Source organism: Elaeis guineensis, chromosome 2 (assembly GCF_000442705.2).
Source record: "Elaeis guineensis isolate ETL-2024a chromosome 2, EG11, whole genome shotgun sequence".
In the NCBI taxonomy this organism is placed as follows: Eukaryota; Viridiplantae; Streptophyta; class Magnoliopsida; order Arecales; family Arecaceae; genus Elaeis; species Elaeis guineensis.
Window position 1 is genome coordinate 97,446,166 of NC_025994.2, and position 19,463 is coordinate 97,465,628.

Sequence of the window (19,463 nt, forward strand, 5' to 3'; positions counted from 1 at the left end):
TCAACATCAGGTAACACTCTCAAAATTGATTAGATCTATTTTCAGAATAGATTGTGATGAATGTATTAGGGTCTACAAGAGTGATTATTGTTTCAATAAGTTAGGAACAGCAATCTGACCTCATGAAATCATCATTGGTCACTCTGAATTGAATTGCTGTAGTTAGGATTTATAAAAATTTTTAATCTCTGTCAAACAGTTTCAAAACAGATTTTAAAATTTTTTTTTGAAGTGTAGTAAAAAATGGTAGAATGAATCAGATTAAAAGATATCTGTGAAAACCTACGAGCACTGGAAGAAAGAATGCAAACATTTACCACAGACTGCCACAACCATATTGAGAATAGATTACAACAAATATCTGAGGAATACAATACAAAGTTGGGTGTGTTTGCAAGATAGTTAGATAAAATACAGATTGAGGAAAGACAGAGATATGAAGCTTTACAAATTAAAGTTGCAAGGAGGTATGAAATTATGGTGCAGGAACAAAATCGCAGGCATGAGCAGTTGCTGAAGCTAATTTTGCCGCAACCATCAGTTTTTCAACCCACTCCTTCATTCACTGCAAACAACAATCCATCAGCCCTAAGATATGGAAGAACAAACAGTTCGGAGCCACCTGACTATAGCTCATCAGCAGTAGTAGCTAAAATTAGAGGTAAAGAAATACTACCCACACCTTATCAACCATTGGATAGGATGGGTGATATTCAAAATAGGACCCCACTTCACCTACCTTATCCAAAGTTGGAATTTCCTACCTTTAATGGTGAAGAACCCAGAGAATGGAGCAGTAAGAGTAAACAATATTTTAAAATATATCAGATTCCAGTAGTTCAGTGGGTGAAAATTGCTACAATGTATTTCATAGGAAAGGCACATAGATAGAAGGAAGAGTACTTAATTGATAAACCAAATTTGGTTGGAAAGAATTGGTGGAAGCAGTGAACAGAAGATTTGATAGTGAAAAAATGAAACAGTTGATCAAAAAATTTAATAAATTGGTGCAGATAAGTACTATGGAGAAGTATCGAGAAAAGTTTGAGGATATGAGAGCTAAGATGATATAATATAATCCAGTATTAACCGAAAGGTATTTTATAGAAAGCTATATCAGTGAGTTGAAGGAAGAATTGATACTCTATATTGATTTATCTCATCCTACAACTTTAGAAGAGGTGTACAAACAAGCTAAGTTATATGAACAGGCTTTGTTAATGATGTGAAAAAGGAACAAAATGATTTACAAAATACCCACAACTAAGGCAGCAGAATATTTTCACACTAAACTAGCAGTACAGAAGGAAAACACAAAATCTCAAACCTTCAGAAATCAGAAATTATTTCAGAAGGATAATAAACAATAGTGGGAACAAAGAAGAGTAGCTGGCTTGTGCTTCAAATATGGAGAAAAATATCATCCGGAGCATCAGTGTTCACTGAAGATGAATCAATCTGTTAATACCACAATAGAAGCGATGAAATATTTGATGAACAGCTATTGCAAGAAGAGGAGGAAGAAAAGATAGAGGAAGAGACCATGACAGAAGAAAAAAAAGATAAAGACATAGAAATAGCTGCATATGCCTTAATGGGACAAAACCAAAATGAAACTATTAAGATTCAAGGAGAAGCTGGTCATAAAATTCTAGTCATTCTAATTGACACAGGAAGTACTCACAGCTTTATTGATTACCAAGTGGCTAATGAAGTGAAGGCTACAATTACTGCAGCAAATCTATTAGTGGTAACAGTGGCAAATGGACACAAAGTGTTGAGTAAGCTCAAATATGTCAATTTTAAATAGACTATGCAGGGAGAACAGTATCAGACAGATTTAAGGGTGATTAGATTAGATGGATCTAGCATAATTCTGAGAATTGATTGGCTAAGAACCTATGGTAAAATAGCCTTCGATTATTTGGATAATGCTGTTATTTTTATTAAAGAAGGAAAACATATGACATTGAAAGGTATTACAGAAGGATCTAAATTAAAGACTACTAAGGCCAAACTTCAAATGATCATTGCTATACAGTGGTACAGATCTGGACTTAAAGGAGACTGTTGTGTAGTTGGACAACTGAAAAATTTTGATTGAAAAAGAACAGAGGCAGAGATACCTGATTTAGTCAATAAAGTATTAAAATAGTACATTGATGTGTTTCAAGAGCCTAAAAGATTGCCACCCAGTAGGCCACAAGATCACAAAATACCTTTGTTATCGGGCACTAATCCAGTTAATATCAGACCATACAGATATACATATGAACAGAAAAATGAGATTGAAAGACAAATATAGAAAATGCTTAAAACTACTATTATTCAGCCTAGTACCAGTCCACATGCTTCACCTATATTATTGGTAAAGAAAAAAGATAACAGCTAGAGATTTTGTGTGGATTATAAGCAACTCAATAAGGTAACAGTGAAGGATAATATTCTATACCTTTAATTGATGATCTTTTGGATGAACTTGAAGGATCTTAATATTTCTCTAAAATAGATTTGAGATCAGGTTACCATCAAATCAGAATGAACCCAGAAGATGTATATAAGACAGCTTTTGGAACTCACATGGGCCATTATGAATTTTTAATGATGCCCTTCGGATTAACTAATGCACCAGCCACATTTCAAGCTACCATGAATGAGGTGTTCTCTCCTTATCTTAGAAAGTTTGTGCTAGTATTTTTTGATGATATTCTGGTATACAGCAAAACCTTAGAGGAGCATGTGGAACATCTCATTGAAGTATTGACTATATTAAGAAAGAATCAGTTATATGCAAAAAGATCTAAATATTTTTTTGGACAGCAACAAGTGGAATATCTGGGGCATATAATTTTCAAAGAAGGTGTAGCAATTGACCCTGAGAAGGTGATAGCCATGCAAAGGTGGCCTAAACCATCTACATTGAAAGATTTAAGAGAATTTTTGGGGCTCATAGGATACTATAGAAGGTTTATAAAAGGATATGGATCTATTAGCAAACCTTTAACAGAGCTACTTAAAAAAGATAATTTTTATTGGGATGAAACCACACAAAAGGCATTTGCAAAGTTAAAAGAGGTAATGTCTATGGCACCAGTTCTAGCTATGCCGAATTATTTCTTACCTTTCACTTTGGAGGTAGATGCCAGTGGATATTGAATTGGAGTAGTCCTCACACAACAAGAAAGACCTGTAGCTTACCTCAGTAAAGGACTAAGTGAGAGGAACAGAGCACTTTCTACCTATGAAAAAGAATTCATAACTATTTTGCTGGTTGTAGAAAAATGGAAGCACTACATTAGTTCCCGACCTTTCATCATTAAAACAGATTATCAAAGTTTAAAATACTTATTAGAACAGAAAGTAACTACTGCAGCACAGCAAAAAGATATGATAAAGCTTATGGGGTTGGATTATGTGATACAATATAAGAAGGGAAAAAAAAATTTAGCTGCAGATGTATTATCGAGATGGAGAATTGAAGAAAAAAGGATGCAAGCTATTACAGCAGTGGTACCTACATAGAGTTTGAAAATAGTTAACAGTTATGAAGGAGATCAACAAACTCAGCAAATTATAGCAGAAGTACTCATAGAACCAGAATCACATACTAAATATATTTATAAATAAAGAGTGCTTAAGTACAAAGGGAGAATTTACATTGGGAAAACAGGGGAGTTGAGACAGAAGCTCCTAGAACTTATGCATGCTTCAGCTTTAGGAGGGCACTCAGGAATGAACCATAGAATTAAGCAATTATTTTATTGGCCAGAAATGAAACAGCAAGTGGAGAAACTAGTAAAAGAATATAAAATTTGTATTAAAAATAAAATTGATGGAACTCCATATGCAGGGCTACTACAACCTCTGTAAATTCCCACACAAGTCTGGCAAGAAATCAGTATGGATTTTATTGAGTCATTACTAAAATTAGAAAGTAAAGATACTATATTAGTAGTGGTGGATCAGTTAACTAAATATTCACATTTTATTCCTTTGACTCATCCCTATACAGCACAGAATGTAACAAGATCATTCTTAGACACAGTATACAAGTTACATGGGATGCCACAAAGTATTATATCAGTCAGAGATAAGATCTTCATCAGTCAGATATGGCAACACTTATTCAAATTAATGAGGGTCAAGCTACATCTAAATACTGCCTATCACCCATAGATTGATGGACAAACAGAGAGAGTAAACCGATTCTTAGAAATATATTTAAGATGCATATGCTTTCACAGTCCTCATAGATGGCTTAAGTGGCTATCCCTGATTAAGTGGTGGTATAATACCAACTATCACCCTCCCTAGGGATGACACCTTATCAAGCTCTGTATGGACATCCATCTCCTATATATCGATAGTCAACATGGACATGCAACAGTAAGGTACAGTGGCAGATTGGAATAGAGAAAAAACTAAGATGATACAGATCTTAAGAGACAGACTTAAAGAAGCATAAAATCGCATGAAACAGAATGCAGATAAGAGAAGAATAGACAAAGAATATCAAGTAGGAAAAATTATATATCTCAAACTCCAACTCTACCGGCAGACTACAGTAGTCATGCGCAAAAATTTGAAACTTACCTCACAGTATTATGGACCATTCAAAATACTAAAAAAAATTGGTCTTGTGGCTTATGAGCTTAATCTGCCCGAGGGATTCAAAATACACCCTGTATTTTATGTATCTCTACTCAAATGGGGAATTCAGAAATCTGAGCAAGCAACACCAACAGTACTTCTCACAGGAGAAGAAGGACAACTGTTAGTCCAACCAGAAAAAAATTTTAGACAGAAAAATGATCCACAAGGGAAACAGAGCAGGTACCAAAGTACTGATCAAATGGAGCAATCTCGGTGAAGAAGAAGCTACATGGGAAGACTACTGGTCACTCAAGAACCAGTTCCCTCAGTTTGATCCTTGAGGACAAGGATCCTCTGAAGAAGAGGGGAATGTAACATCTTAGCAAAAATAAAATAAAATAAAATAAAATAAAATAAAATGAGTTAGAAATACTCATTCTCATCAGGATTGCTGGTAGAGGAGCAAAAGAACCAGAAAGACTTGGTCTGACTCTAGGAGATCCCGATCCACGCCGGATACACCCTTCTCCTTCCTCGGGAGCATCTAGGGTTTCAAAAGAGGGTCAAGAGTCGGCTAGGGTTTCGGAGAGGAAGACAAAAAGAAACAGGAGAAGCGACAGGATCCAGAGTATTCCGAACCCTTTTATTTTGTCAGGTTTAGGTTATGGATTCAGCCATCAAACCGAACAATCCGCTCCGACAAGCCTCAAAAATATTTTTACGAATTTCATTTCACATTTCATTTAGGAACATTTGCATTTCATTTCATATTTGTATTTCATTTCTGAAAAATACCATCTCCATTTAATTAGAGTTGTATTTTATTTTGAAAACATTGCATTTACATTACCTGTAACTATATATAAAAGGGAGCTGTAACAGAGATTCAAGGGATGCAAAGAAAAATATTCAAATTTCCTTTAAAACTTTTTTTTTCTTCGATCTGAACTCCTTTTCCAATCTGATCTCTCCTTTCCCCATTAATCTCCTCCTTCATCTTAATTCTATCTTCCAATTTACACATACATCTCACTGAATTTTTCTGGGAAAACCGGGATATTATAAAATTTTAGAGTAATCTCAGTATTTGAACCCTAGACACCCCCTGGAGAGCAAGGCGAGGAGTGATGTGCTACTCAACTATGCCAAAAGTTGCTATAAATCCTTGACTGAAATTATCTCCACTACCCCTTGCACAATCCAAAGCCCATATATTATTGCACATATGATAGTCTCTAGCAATCCATGCCCTTGCTTTTTGGGTCGTGCTTGTCAAGGGCTTCGTGGCTTCACTGACAGGACAGGACCTCTGCTTCCTGTTTACAAACCAATGAACTATATTGCTGTGGGTTGGAGGTCTGTTGTGGGCTGCCTTGGATGAACTTGGGTCAAGCTCTAATGAAAAGTGGAACAAGCTCTGAATGAGAATGTATGAGGTTCGATACGTCCATCATTGGATGATTTGATTGCATCCATAATGTTGGATAACTAGTTTGCCAAAACATTGTTGGATCAAGGCCGTTCGTTTCAAAATATGTTTAATTTATTCCATTATGACCTTCATCTTTGCCATTAATGGATCTCAAGGAAGCTATATAGTGTGCTGTTATGTGTTATAGTTGTAGTAGAAAATAAACTTCGTGACATGGCACAATCATAATCATCCAGCTCAGGATCTATGCGGTGATCTAGACATATTTGCAGATTCTCCAAGGCATTTTGGTTGGAGATCTCTAATCAACCTGAAAGCTAAGATCAGCAAATCAACTGACCTCCAAACCTAAAGCTGACGATCAGCCATCTTGAGCTGAGTAGAATCTTCTCATAACAGAGGTAGCTCAACTTTTTTGCCTAAATGAGCATGAGATTCTAGCAATTCCATCATATGCCAAATGATTACAGCATGCCTTTAGATTGTTACACCATATCAGCAGAGTATCACAATATGACCCTGAATTTTTTAGGACAATTCACAAGAAATTCGAGACCTTGGCTATAAATAAGTCTACAGATCTTTTATGAAATATACTACTAAATATTCAACTATTGAATGGTTCTATCGCTCAACTATTTTTTTCTTCTCATCTCCAGTGAAAAAAATTCTCTCACTTAACTATTAAAGAGTCTGGCAGGAGTCAATTCAGCGGGTTCTTTGATCTCCTCCTATCATCTTATAAATCCATGGAAGTGACGATTGTTGTTCCGAAATCCAAAGCAGTGGAAAAGATTGAGTATAAGGTCATATACAAGCCCTTCACTTAAAATCTTCATAAAGGTACCGTTGAACATTATTAGCAAACATGCAAACCTGCCCACGATCCCACAAAAGAGCGCCAAAGGAAAGGTAGATTGCCTTCATCAGATCACAGGAAATCATGGCTACAGAATGAGGTCATGCGGTCCATTTGTAAGAGGGTGTCATCATACCCAAAAAGTCAAGTGTCCAAGAATCGCCAAATGCATCTCCATCCATCCATATACCCGTGGTCTCACTGATACACTACTTCTCCCTCCCTCTTCTCTGACCTTGACACCGCATACATAAATGAAATGTCCGCACAGAAACTTCCAAGCGACACTGTCTTCCCTCCCTCCATGCGGACATATCTTCACCTGATAAACTTTGTGCGGCCCCTGCACATACCCAACAATCCTCCCTCCATACCAGCCTCACCTTTTTTTTTCTTTTGGCAGAAACCAGCCTCACCCTTTGATCACCGTGAGCAATTAATCCTACAGACTAGATTATCCACCCAAGTACGCTGCGTCGGATGCTTCGCTGGAGAAGTGAAACGTTGACGCCTCGGACTCCTCTCTTCCTTCGACCGTCCATTTTCAGCTCCCATAGAAATGATTATGCGAACGTACGATTTACCGTTAGATCATCTACGTAATCCAAGAAAGCTTGACCTCTATTTTGTTCTCCCGCATAAGAAGTAACGTACAATCATCCCTAACATGGTTTGCTCTACGCCGCTCCATCCTTAATTGTTGTTAGACCGGGGACACGAGCCCAACCATTTACTTCTTCTAACGTTAATCCACCCCACCAACCAGACGCGACGGTTCGCTAATTTGTCCTTGTGCACGGCTAGGTTTACTTAAAAGGCTTCCGGAGGGATAACGTAAGCCTCCCTTTTCTCTTCGGCTCCCTCTTTAAAACTCGAACTTACCGGTTTTTTACCGTCCGTCAAAACCCTTGACTTGGGGAAGAAGAGGAGGACAAAATAATCGTATAATTATATTTTAATATTTATTATTTAGGTATTAACCCTTTCTTCTCCTAACTTAATCTCCTTTTGTCTTCTTATCTTCTATTTTATTTTCTTTTTTCTTTTCGCCTTTTCTTTAACTCTAATCCAGCAGGGGAGGTGAAACCGTGAAAGATAAAAAAGGAAACAAGAAGGCGAGGAAAAGAACAGAAAACAAAGCGAGAGAGACGTAAACGGCGAGTCATCATTTCATTATCTGATCACAAGCGATTCCTCTCCCCCTTCCCCCATCTCGCTCTTCTCTTCTCGAATAAAAAATTCTCGCCTTTCCCCCATTCCGCCTGTTTTCCGACGACCGGAGGCGCAAGAATTGATCTTTGTTCTCCCTTTCTTTGGGTTTTCGATCGAATTTGTTGGGCACCGTCCAGAAGCTTCGAATTTTACACGCAGAATTCCTTTCTGGTGTCGGAATCTGTTTTGGATTGAAAGATTTTATTTTGGTTTTGATCCGGCGTTGTTTCTGGGGTTTTGGGAAGGGATTTCGAGGGGCGGGCTTGTGATGGAGAAGTTGGTCACCTAGAGGAAGGATTTGGGCTGTTTTTGTTTGATAAGTTCGAAAGAAACAGCCTGGGGTTATGATCGGAGGCCACCGGATCGGAGAAGCTAGGGTTCTTGGTCTAGTTCTTGGGTTCTTTCTCTCGGCTTTTTGGAGGGGTTCGGGGGTGGGGGATGAGGAACGATGTGCAGAGGCCTCAGGGAGGTGCCGTGCCGAGGAACGGGCGGAGCAACAACGGCTTCTTCTCGCTCCGCTCCTTGTCGAACTATATAAGGATCGTGTCCTCGGGCGCCTCGACGGTTGCATCCACCGTCCGATCGGCCGGCGCGTCCGTTGCGTCCTCGATTGCGGACCGCGATGATGATGCAGGACGTGATCAGGTACTCATGGCGGTCCCTTCTCCTCTTTAAAGAATTTGATCTTTTGCTTCTTTGATGGACACCGCTGAAATTTAACTGAAATTTAAAGTTTCCCCTTTTCTCTACCTGTAGCTTTATTGCATATTGAATGAGTTTCCAGAAAAGAGTCATCTTGATCGCATACTTTATTGTGTATGTGATTATTGAAGTAGAAATTATTACTGGAATGATTTAAGTATGCCTTTTTTAAGGGGCTCAGTTGTTCAAATATGAGGAATTGATGACTGCATGCATGAGCCAGGTTTTTATTGTATAGTAGCTAGATTAAATTTTGATGATTGGATAAATATCTACATCTTTTTCTTGGAAAATGATAAACTTTTGGCCAGACATTGTATCTTCTGAGCGTTTTGCGGATAGCACAGGTTCTTTCTCATGTCTATTTGGCAACTTCGAATTTAGAATTTTTTCTGATGTCCTTGCTCTACGTGGTTATGTCGATTCTCATGCTTGTCGTCGCATCTAGTTGTCGTGACATGGAATTTCGTAACGATAGTTGATTTCTTGCTGTTACAGAAGCACATGCAGCAACAAGACTTCTTTATGAAAATTTTTCGAAGAATAAATACAATGCAGTGGATAAGAAATTTAACTTTTTCAGGATCATGAGCTGCAAAAATCTAAATAACTCATGAAGCTCTTTTATTTATCTTTTGATAGAATATTCTTTTAGCTTTTAAAAATACCATTTTGTGATGGTTTTCTTTTCGTTTTGATGTGATAACTTATTTCTGCATACTTGCTTAGCTTTGTAGTTCAGGTTTAGTAAACCATCTGAAGCTTTTTCTTGTAGTTTCTTCAATGTATGTCTTGAACTAATACCCTATATTTGAGAGGTACAACACTAGTTCATCCATATTTTCATTCACAATTTTTGTCATTGGTGAAAAGGTGCACTGGGCTGGATTCGACAAATTAGAATGCGAGAGTGATGTCCTGCGGCAGGTTCTGTTGCTGGCTTATAAGTCTGGTTTTCAGGTTTGGGATGTTGAGCAGGCAGATGATGTAAGGCAGCTAGTTTCCAGACATGATGGGCCTGTTTCATTTCTGCAAATGCTAAAGAAGTCAATTTCAACAAAGGGCTCTGAAGATAAATTTGCAGATGTGCGTCCATTGCTGGTTGTTGCTGGAGATGGATCATTTTCTGGAAGTGGAAATAATCTTGATGGGTTTGGCTCCTCTTTGAATGGAAGTCCTGGTGGTTGTCAGGAGCTGGGAAATGAGTATCCATTACCAACATTTGTCCACTTTTATTCATTAAGGACACATGATTATGTGCATGTCTTGAAGTTCAGGACAGCTGTTTACTCAGTAAGGTGCAGTCCTCGAGTTGTTGCTGTTTTGCAAGCCTCCCAGGTATGCATGACACTTTACATGAACTTCCTTTTTCTACATAGTTACGTATGCAAAAATTGCATTAAGAAAAGAAACTGTGTTACAGATACATTGTTTTGATGCTGCAACTCTGGAGAGAGAATATACAATTCTTACTTATCCTATAGTTTCTGGGATTCCTGGCTCTGGAGGCATAGGGTATGGACCACTTGCTGTGGGTTCTAGGTGGCTGGCCTATAGTGGAAGTCCAGTTGCAGTTTCAAATACCGGCCGTGTCAGTCCACAACATTTGAGTCCTGGTACGGCTATGTCAACATCTCCTGCAAATGGGAGTCTGGTGGCACACTATGCAAAAGAATCAAGTAAGCAACTTGCTGCTAGCATAGTGACACTTGGAGATATGGGATATAAGAAGCTATCCAAGTACTGCTCGGAACTTCTGCCTGATAGCAATGGTTCTGTTAAACATGGGAGCTCTGGCCCAAAAATTAATGGTGCCATTAACGGGCATTTGCTGGACATAAAAAGTGCTGGAATGGTATGCAATTCTCCACCGATGTTTCTGAGTCTTGATACCTGAGATTCTTTTCTATTTCTTGTTTCCCCCAAGTTCAGTTAAGGGATTAAAAATTAACTATGTTGGACTTGCTATATTCCTCGTGTCCTTGAACAGAAGATTTACCATCTAACATATACAATCATGAACTCTCTTCTGACAGTTTAAGAAAAACATGTATTATGTCTTTTTATATAGTCACTGTTCTGAATTTTGATGGTTGGATTTACTTAACATTTGCAGGTCATTGTTAGAGATATTGTTTCTAAGTCAGTTGTGGTTCAGTTTAGAGCACATGGAAGTCCTATTTCTGCATTATGCTTTGATCCTAGTGGCACATTATTAGTGACAGCTTCCATTCATGGTCACAACATTAATGTTTTCCGCATAATGCCTTCTCTACATGGAAGTTCATCAGCATCTGATGCAAATGGGACATACATTCATCTTTACAGGTTGCAACGTGGCATCACAAATGCGGTAGATAATACGTACAATTTGTTTTGCATTTTCCTTGAAATGCATCTGCTGACTTCTAACTAGAAATTTTTGTTGCATACATCAGGTTATACAAGACATAAGTTTTAGTGATGACAGCCAATGGATAATGATCAGTTCCTCAAGAGGAACCAGTCATTTATTTGCATTATCTCCTTTTGAAGGGACTGGAAACCTTCAGTCCACCGAGAGCAATATGATGAGTATCAGTTGCGGAACTGATCTAACAACTAAGGCATCAGTTCGCTGGCATCATGGATCTTCTTTAATGAAGCTTAATCAGCAGAGTCTTTTTCCATCTGGTCCTCCAATCACGTTATCAGTTGTAAGCAGAATAAGGAATGGGAGTAATGGATGGAAAGGTGCCGTCACTGGTGCTGCTGCAGCTGCCACAGGCAGGATCAGTCCCCTTTCTGGGGCTATTGCTTCAGTTTTTCATAATTGCAAGGGTTGTGGTCCATATCCTGATAACAGTTCATCAAGGACAAAATATTACTTGCTTGTTTTCTCACCTTCTGGCTCTATCATACAGTATGTGCTGCGTCACTGCAATGGAGAGGATTCTGGCATTGATCTATCAGTGTTAAGCACTGTTTCTTATGAACCATCACCAGAAACTGATGCGAGGTTAGTTGTCGAGGCACTTCAGAAATGGGATGTTTGTCACAAGCGAAACAGAAGAGATCGCGGTGACTATGTTGATATATATGGTGATCATGGAAATGGAGAAAACACTAAACTTTTCCAGAAAGGGACAAAGAAAGGAACCAGTATCTATCCTGCTGATAGTGCTACAGACATGAAAGTAAAACTCAGTGCAGAAGAAAATTATCACTTGTATATATCTGAGGTTGAGTTGCAGATGCATGCTGACCGTATTCCATTATGGGCGAAGTCTGAGGTACTTGCACATATTCTTTGTTGTAACATGCTTTGTTCTTTTGATTGATTTTGATCTTTATATAAGAATCTATGTTTCCATTGTTTCACTGGTTTAATTTTACTTTCCAGATATGCTTTCAAGTAATGACGGATGAAAATATCAAAGCAGACAATAGTAATACATCATCTGGAGAAATTGAGATAGAAAGGATTCCAACCCGCACAATCGAAGCTAGGTCAAAAGATCTTATACCAGTGTTTGACTATATCCGAACACCCAGATTCCAGCAATCAAGGTGCATTATGACCCCATATATGTGCATGTCATGAATTGCATTTGATGCTCTCTTATATTTATCTGTATTGCCATTTATGATTTTTTGCACCACAGTGTTTAGATGAAAATGTATGTTTGGAAGACCCATATTTGAATATAAGTATTGAGAAATGTTTATAACACATTCTATTTTGGAGACTGGTCTTGGATGTGTCTCAACTGCATTGTAGAATCTCTGTAACTATTTGCAAAAACCAATTTTATGATATGTTTATGTTATTTGTAATTTATACATGACGAATTCTTGTGTCTTTTGAACCTATAAGTTGCTATGTTTTTCTAGCGAAGGAGATTGGGAAGAAGATTGGTATGTTTCTCTGGTGGAGGAGACTGTTAAAGAGAGAAGTTTACCATGGTATCAGAAAATCTGTTGGCAACTTGGAAACCTACATTAGTTTGTGGTTCAAGCTTCCACAGTTAAGAAGCTACCCTCCAAAGTCTGCTGAGACTTTGAGGAATTTAGAGGGAAACACACAGTTTAACACTATAGCTAGTGCATTATCTGCAAGCAGTGAAATGTAAGTGAAAGCCAAGTTTTGAACATAATGCCAACATTAGTGCCTCATGACTCTCTCTTTCTCTCTCTCTCTCACAGAGTAAAGGGGATAATTTGGCTTGTGATAGTTTTCAAGTAGATTCATAAGACCATGTGCTTGATTGCATACTAACTTGACACGTTAGCAAAAGCTTGAACTATTCTCTGGATGGAGTTATCCTCCTTCTTACGAGTCCTGACTTGTTCACAGTTAACTTGAGGAGCACATAGTAGTTAAGCTGCAATCATGCAGTAACCTTTAACAGGTAGCAGTATCCAGATATATTATATTACAATTGGTTATAGAACTTGTGTTTATGCATGTGAGTATGTGCTCATGTGCATCTGTTGTTTTCAATTGTCACACAAATACCTCATTTTGACTGTTCTTTAATTTTTCTTCTCTTTTTTTAGTTCCCATGGTTTTTCATAGGAACTTTTTCCCCTCTATTAACTAGGCAATTAGTCAACACTTCTAATCCCAAGGTCAAATATATATCAGACGGCTTCTGTCAGTGGAGATTGAAACCTGAGAAATATCATGGTTTTCATTTGCTTTCATTGTAAAAGTACTTTTTTTTCTTTGAATTTTCTTTGTTATTATGTTTAGGCAAGTTAATTTAGTGCAATCATCATTTCATTGTTTTCCTTAGATATGATTTAAATTTTAGGGATTTGAGAATTATTTGCACAACTCTCAAGTCACTTCACCATTGATTATGTGGTTTGCACCCCTTCATTCTCTCAAGATGTTGAACTGTGGAATATGTGGCTTGCATCTGTTGTTTGTTCATGTTTTTGTTTGATATTATTGTTCTGTAGCTGTTCTTTTTTCGTGAAGTTAATGCTCAGTATGAATTGGCCACCAAAGCAGAAAAATAGCATGGTGAAAATAAATAGAATGATTCTGGAGTGGTTAAAAATTGTGAGTAGTGGTTATCGCTGCTAAAGTAGTCATGGGCGATGATGTCTGAGAGTAACTTGGATAAGCCTTTTTTTTTTTTCCTGCTATTTTGAAGTTTTGGACTTTGCCTATACATGAAAGTGGACCAAAGGCTTCCTAATCCATTTCAAGTGGACAGGTTTTACTTTGCCATTACTTTCTACTATATGTAGCAGCAACGCATTGGGTCATCTCCAGGAACAATGTGATTATAGACGTGGTTTTTTGATGGAGATAATTAAGGTTTGCAACCACCTGGATATTGAGAAAGTGGTAGTATAATTTCTATTTTGCTTCTTGAAGGAGGAAATATCTCCACATGTTATTTGGAGGAAATGAACCCGAAGGCCCAACTTCATTTGAGTCCATATGTTACAGTTTTGCTGGTAGCTTCTTCAGGGATCTTGGACCTACTAACATCGGTGGGGTGGGTAGATGATGTTGGGTAACATTATGGACATGTTCTTATTTGAGTTTAGCAAAGGTATGTTGAACCGGTACCGTCGGCTGTATTGGCCGGCCGGCGGTACGGTTTGGTACAGTTTCGTACCGTACCGAACCGACGAAGGCAAGCGGATCCGAACTGGAAGAAAAAAAGAGAGAAAGAGAGAGAAAGAGGAAGAAAGAAAAAGAGGGAGGGGAAGGAGCCGGCGGGGCCGTCGGACGGCCTCCGACTGGCCGCCGTGGTCGCCGGAGGGTGCAGTCCACGCGCGCGGCGCCGCGGGCGTGAAACAGGGGCGTCGCCCTTGTTTCGCAAATTTTTTAAAAAAACCTAGTTTTAAGTGAAGCCGGCAAATAGTTTGCCGGCTTCACGATTTTTGTATTTTCTTTTAAAAATCTCTTAAGTCGGCAACTAGGTTGCCAACTTCATAAGTTTAAAAAAAAAAAAAAATCGAAACAGATGGTCGTCTGTTTCGAAAAAGAAGAAGGCAGCTCCGCCCGCTCGACCATCCTCAGACCATCGGCGTCGGCTCGCCGGCCACCGGGGCCCTCGCGACGGAGGCGCCGTCCGTCCGGTAGGTCCCTCGCCCCCTTTCTGAGCGCTCTCTCTTTTTCTCGCTCTCTTGAAAGTTCTATCGGGCGATACGGGGCTCGGAAGCCCTTCAGCGGCCGCAGCCGGCCACCTCCGGCCTCCGGCGGCTCCCACCTCCCTCCCTTTCCTCTTCTCTTTCTCGCTGGTCCGGTACGATACGGGGTGTACCGGTCGGTTCGGCACGGTATGAAAAATCTTGGAGTTTAGTAAGCATGTCTCTAGATGGTTCTCTCTTTATTTGATGAAATAGAGATACTAAATGGTGCTATCATTCAATGTTTTAAATTCGATGGGGCAGGATGTCATGAATTAGATGCCTTACTGTCCTGTCTTGATTGAGCATCTTGTTAGGTGCCCTCTGAGTCTCCCTTACCCCTTCTTCTTTCCTTTATTTTTTTCTTTGTTTTTTTTTCTTCCTTCTTTCCTTCCTTTCCATCCTTTTCTTCTTCCTTCATTTCCTTTCTTCTCTTCTTTTTCTTTCTTTTCCATTTTCTCCCTTCCTTTCTTTCTTCTCTTTTTCTTATTTTTCTTTCTTTTTTTTCTTATTTTTTCCTTTCTTTTCTTCTTCCTTCCTTTCTTTTATTTTTTTACTTTCTTTCATTTTCTTTTTTTTTTCCTTTTTCTCTTTCTTCTTCTTTCTCTGCATGAATGAGTTTCGAAGCCCCACCCAGTCCTAGTCTTTTTATCTTAAAGGAAAAATGTTGGAATGGCCGGGAACTCCCATTTTGCAAGGACTTAAAACCTTGCCAGCATTCTCTTTCTCTCTCTCTCTCTGTGTGGCGTGCGCGCATGCACGTGCATCTTTTTCTCCTGTAACACTTTCGATTATCTGGTGGGCTGACTTGTTGCAGTAAGTGGCTAATTTGTTTTTAATCTTCGTTCTATTGTGCAAATTGTCCTTGTACTTTTTATGTTACATGTAACCATATGGAAAGACATCTTAAGAAACCCAGCCTTAGCCTCTGAATGTACTTTTATAGATATTGTAGTTCCATCCAGGATGGCAATATCTCAAATCTCATTCTCATGATTTGTTGTCTAACTGAAATGTCGGTTTTCTTTCATCCTCCATGGAGTTAACGGGAATGAATACTAAATCATCTTTTTATGGCATTTGGTGTGATTGTCAGGTTGCACCTTTGAAGTTACTATTTTCAGTTATGACTTATGAGGCTCTCGTTGACTTCCTAGCAGCTCTGCCAAATGTTAACTTTTCTCTTCTGATGTATGCATGTATTATCATGTGGAGTTTTTTTTGTTTTTGGCTTCTGCTCTAAAATTTGCTTTCTGTCATAAGCGTTGTCCGGATCTTTGTTTCATTTTTCTGAGTAAGCCTTCATGTTTACATCTTGAAACCCTTTCTAATTCTTGCATCTATATTCTTAGCTACAAACTTCTATTCTGCTACTTAGAATTTTATCCCTTGTCCTTGATTTATGGCAAATGCTTTTGAAATGAACAGAAATGGCCCACTTCTGCGTCAAAAATCTGGACTGTCAGAAGGAAGGCTCTCAAGCAGAAGCAGCTGTAGTTCGCTAGAGTGCATGTCTGAAAATGCTGCATTGACTGAGCTTCCAAATGGCACTGATGAGAATGGTTGGAGTCGATCCTCAGCAGAAGCTAATGAGGGCTTTGTAAATAACCATATGGATAGCCCAGTCTTGAAAAGTCATCTCGAGTTTGTAAATGACAGTGAGGGCCTGAACATGGAGGCCCAGCTCGAGTCTGTAAATAACAAAGAGAACTTGAAGACAGAGACTCAATTCAGTGATTATGATAATGACTTTGTCTAAGGTAAATATTTTGACTGTCTTAGCGTTTTCTGACTTGAAGTATTTAAGTTGCCTGTGGTAGCTTGATTTAGCTAAACATTGGAAGTGAAGAGCATGGAGTTACCATTTGATGTTCAAATTGATGTCAACTTTTAACGTATTATTAAGATTTTTTTTCTTGGTACTCTCTCTCTATATCCATGTCACACACACACACACACAAGCACACACACACACACACACACACATTTGTATATATGTATGTATATGTATATATGTCATATATATGTGTCTATATGTATATACACCATCAAGTCAAAAGCTTCATGGGCTATATTTAACTTGCATGTGATGTGATAACTATCATTCTTGTTCTAGACTTAAGATTAGCTGCTGGTCTAATGAATTCTTAGGTGATATTTCATTGCAAAGTTTTGCCTAACTAGCGCAGTGTTGATTCCCTTGTGCAGGGGTAGGTGAGATCATTGCCTGGCATTGCCATTATAGCCTTCACTTTGCTTTTATTTTACCTTCTTGATTTGTTCTAGTAATGGCCTGCACATACTTCATACCCTTATGGACATGCCAAGATGACTATCATCATGAACAGTCACTCTTGTTATTTAGTGTTTTTGGCCAAACCATTATGTCCTCATTCTTTTATACATGCGTACATACGTATATAAATGCATACATGCATGCATTCATGCATGAATACATACATGCATACATACATATATGAATATGCATGCATACATATATATATTTATAATCACATATGTATGCATATATATGTATATTTATAATCAAGATTTTGAGTCCTCGCACCATTTGTAAGTTTTACTCCTTCCAACATCATAGGAGTCTTTGTGCCTGAACTTTGATCTGGCAAACTTTGAAATTCAGATTTTAGTTGCCATTTTCCTGAGGTGATCCCATTGATCGTTTATTCTGTGTGTCAGAGTTCATACATATTTTGGTTGTACCAGGCTCCTTGATGGACCTTGAAGAAACACTTCTCCCCTTGGTTGACTTGTTTCTCTTAGGGTTTGTGGGGTATTGCTTAAAAAAATGGTATTTTTGTGACTTTTTTTTTAAAAAAAGATGCACCTTTTAAAAATCCAGCATTTGGTAACTTCATCTAAATAATGCTTTTACATGAGGAAAAGGCCAGACAAAATGCATTTAGGCTAGAAAGCCTGGCTTCTAGCTTCTCCTCAAAGGAGAAGCAACATCAAACACACTGTATATTCTTTTTGTTGGTCCTTTGTGTCTGACTTGAGGGATAATGCTTTCATTTTCATTGGACCCAGAAAAAGTATAAACTAAGCATAAGCTTGCTTCCTGTTCCAAGTGTTGAAACACATGTTTTACAGTAATTAGATGCTCCTCTCTGCACTCAAGAAATGGTATCAGTTCTGTTTTTCCTCTTTTCCTGAGATGGATGCCTATGTTCAAACTCGAAACTTTTGTCTGTTTCTGCAAGAGATTGCTGCTCTTAACTTGCTCTGGGTTACCAAAATAATATTCCTACTTCACATTGATCTCTATATAATGATCTTTAATACAATTATACCAGCTCATGTGCATTATCAACGTGCACATTGCTGTCTTTATAATGATCTTTAATACAACTATACCAGCCCATGTGGAATATCGATGTGCATTTTGGTGATTGCATGATTCTTTTGGGGGAACATCAGTTGTCTCAAATTGTAGTGCCTCTCTATATTGTAAATGTTCTAATTCGCATAGCATCTTTATTCTGTGTTGTGTTCAACAGGTCACTGGTTTCAGAGGCTTATGGAACGCTTAGATCTTTCTCAGGTGTGTAGCAGCTATTCTTTTATTCTACCCCGGGATATTAACTTGTGTTTATATACATATATACCTGTGGCAATGTAAAGCAAAGTGAGAGGGGTTCCTGTGAAGTGGAAGCATTTGATGTTGTGAAGTTGGAATTCCATTTCTCCGCGCATTTGTAAATAACAAAATTTCTTGATTACATTTCCAATAAGCATCTGTAATGTGTAAATATTGACAATGGATGGAACTATCGTTTTAGTACCTATAGGAATATAGACTAATGCATATCGTGATCTAAGTGCCTTTACCTAAGTTTTTTCCCCCTTTTTCTTTGGTCTTAGATTTCTGAGGTAAAGGAGTTGATTGTTAAGGGTCTTCCGGTGCTTGTCATCATTATGCAGTTTGTCCGTGATTTTTATCCAAGATTTTGGTCACCTTGTTATGTCATATCCATGATAATTTGATTGGGTTGCAGCGCCATCACGCGTAACCGGTAACAAAAACAGATTTTGGCAGCAGCATGGGGGCCAGTGGCCTTGGGCTGTAGAGGGGGATTTTATTTTATTTTATTTTAATTCTCCCGAGCATTGGAAATGGTTGGCGCTTGAATTATAATTGCTTGGGAGAAGACTTGAAGTTGGAGCCTCCAATTTTCTCTGGTTTTAAATGGAGTGATATAATCACAATGACAACCCTCAGTTCATGGCACATTTTAATTGAGAAATTGAAAGATTGCTTTATTGTATTACAGCGTAAACCGTTAAAAAGATCTGTGTATGACGGCATCAGCTTGCCCTAAATACAAGAAGGTCGATCGTGTTTCGTACCATTTGAGTCTGAACGTTCTAGACAAGCCCCTGGAGTACCAAAGCTGGCTCAACCAATGGTTCGGATTGGAAAGGAATAGGAGGTGGTTGTCATTGATAAAAATTGGAGAATAATATGTATGCGGTTGCAACATCTCAAAGGTGAATTGGTGGTGGAAT

At 38.4% G+C, this 19,463-nt stretch overlaps 1 protein-coding gene across 1 annotated transcript; it reads left to right on the plus strand.

Moving 5' to 3' along the window:
• Positions 1-8,132: 8,132 nt before the first annotated feature.
• LOC105052197 (autophagy-related protein 18f) lies at positions 8,133-18,738 on the plus strand. Its single transcript, XM_010932936.4, has 8 exons — positions 8,133-8,741; positions 9,672-10,136; positions 10,222-10,653; positions 10,915-11,151; positions 11,237-12,070; positions 12,181-12,347; positions 16,362-16,693; positions 18,455-18,738. The coding sequence occupies exons 1-7, from the start codon at positions 8,535-8,537 to the stop codon at positions 16,690-16,692; spliced, it is 2,673 nt and encodes an 890-aa protein (XP_010931238.1). The 5' UTR covers positions 8,133-8,534; the 3' UTR covers position 16,693; positions 18,455-18,738.
• Positions 18,739-19,463: the final 725 nt, after the last annotated feature.

Coding starts and splice junctions, on each gene's coding strand:
- LOC105052197 (XM_010932936.4), top strand. CDS start 8,535: ATGAGGAACGATGTGCAGAGGCCTCAGGGAGGTGCCGTGCCGAGGAAC. Junction 10,137..10,221: donor CTGTTTTGCAAGCCTCCCAG/GTATGCATGACA, acceptor ACTGTGTTACAG/ATACATTGTTTTGATGCTGC. Junction 12,071..12,180: donor CATTATGGGCGAAGTCTGAG/GTACTTGCACAT, acceptor TTTACTTTCCAG/ATATGCTTTCAAGTAATGAC.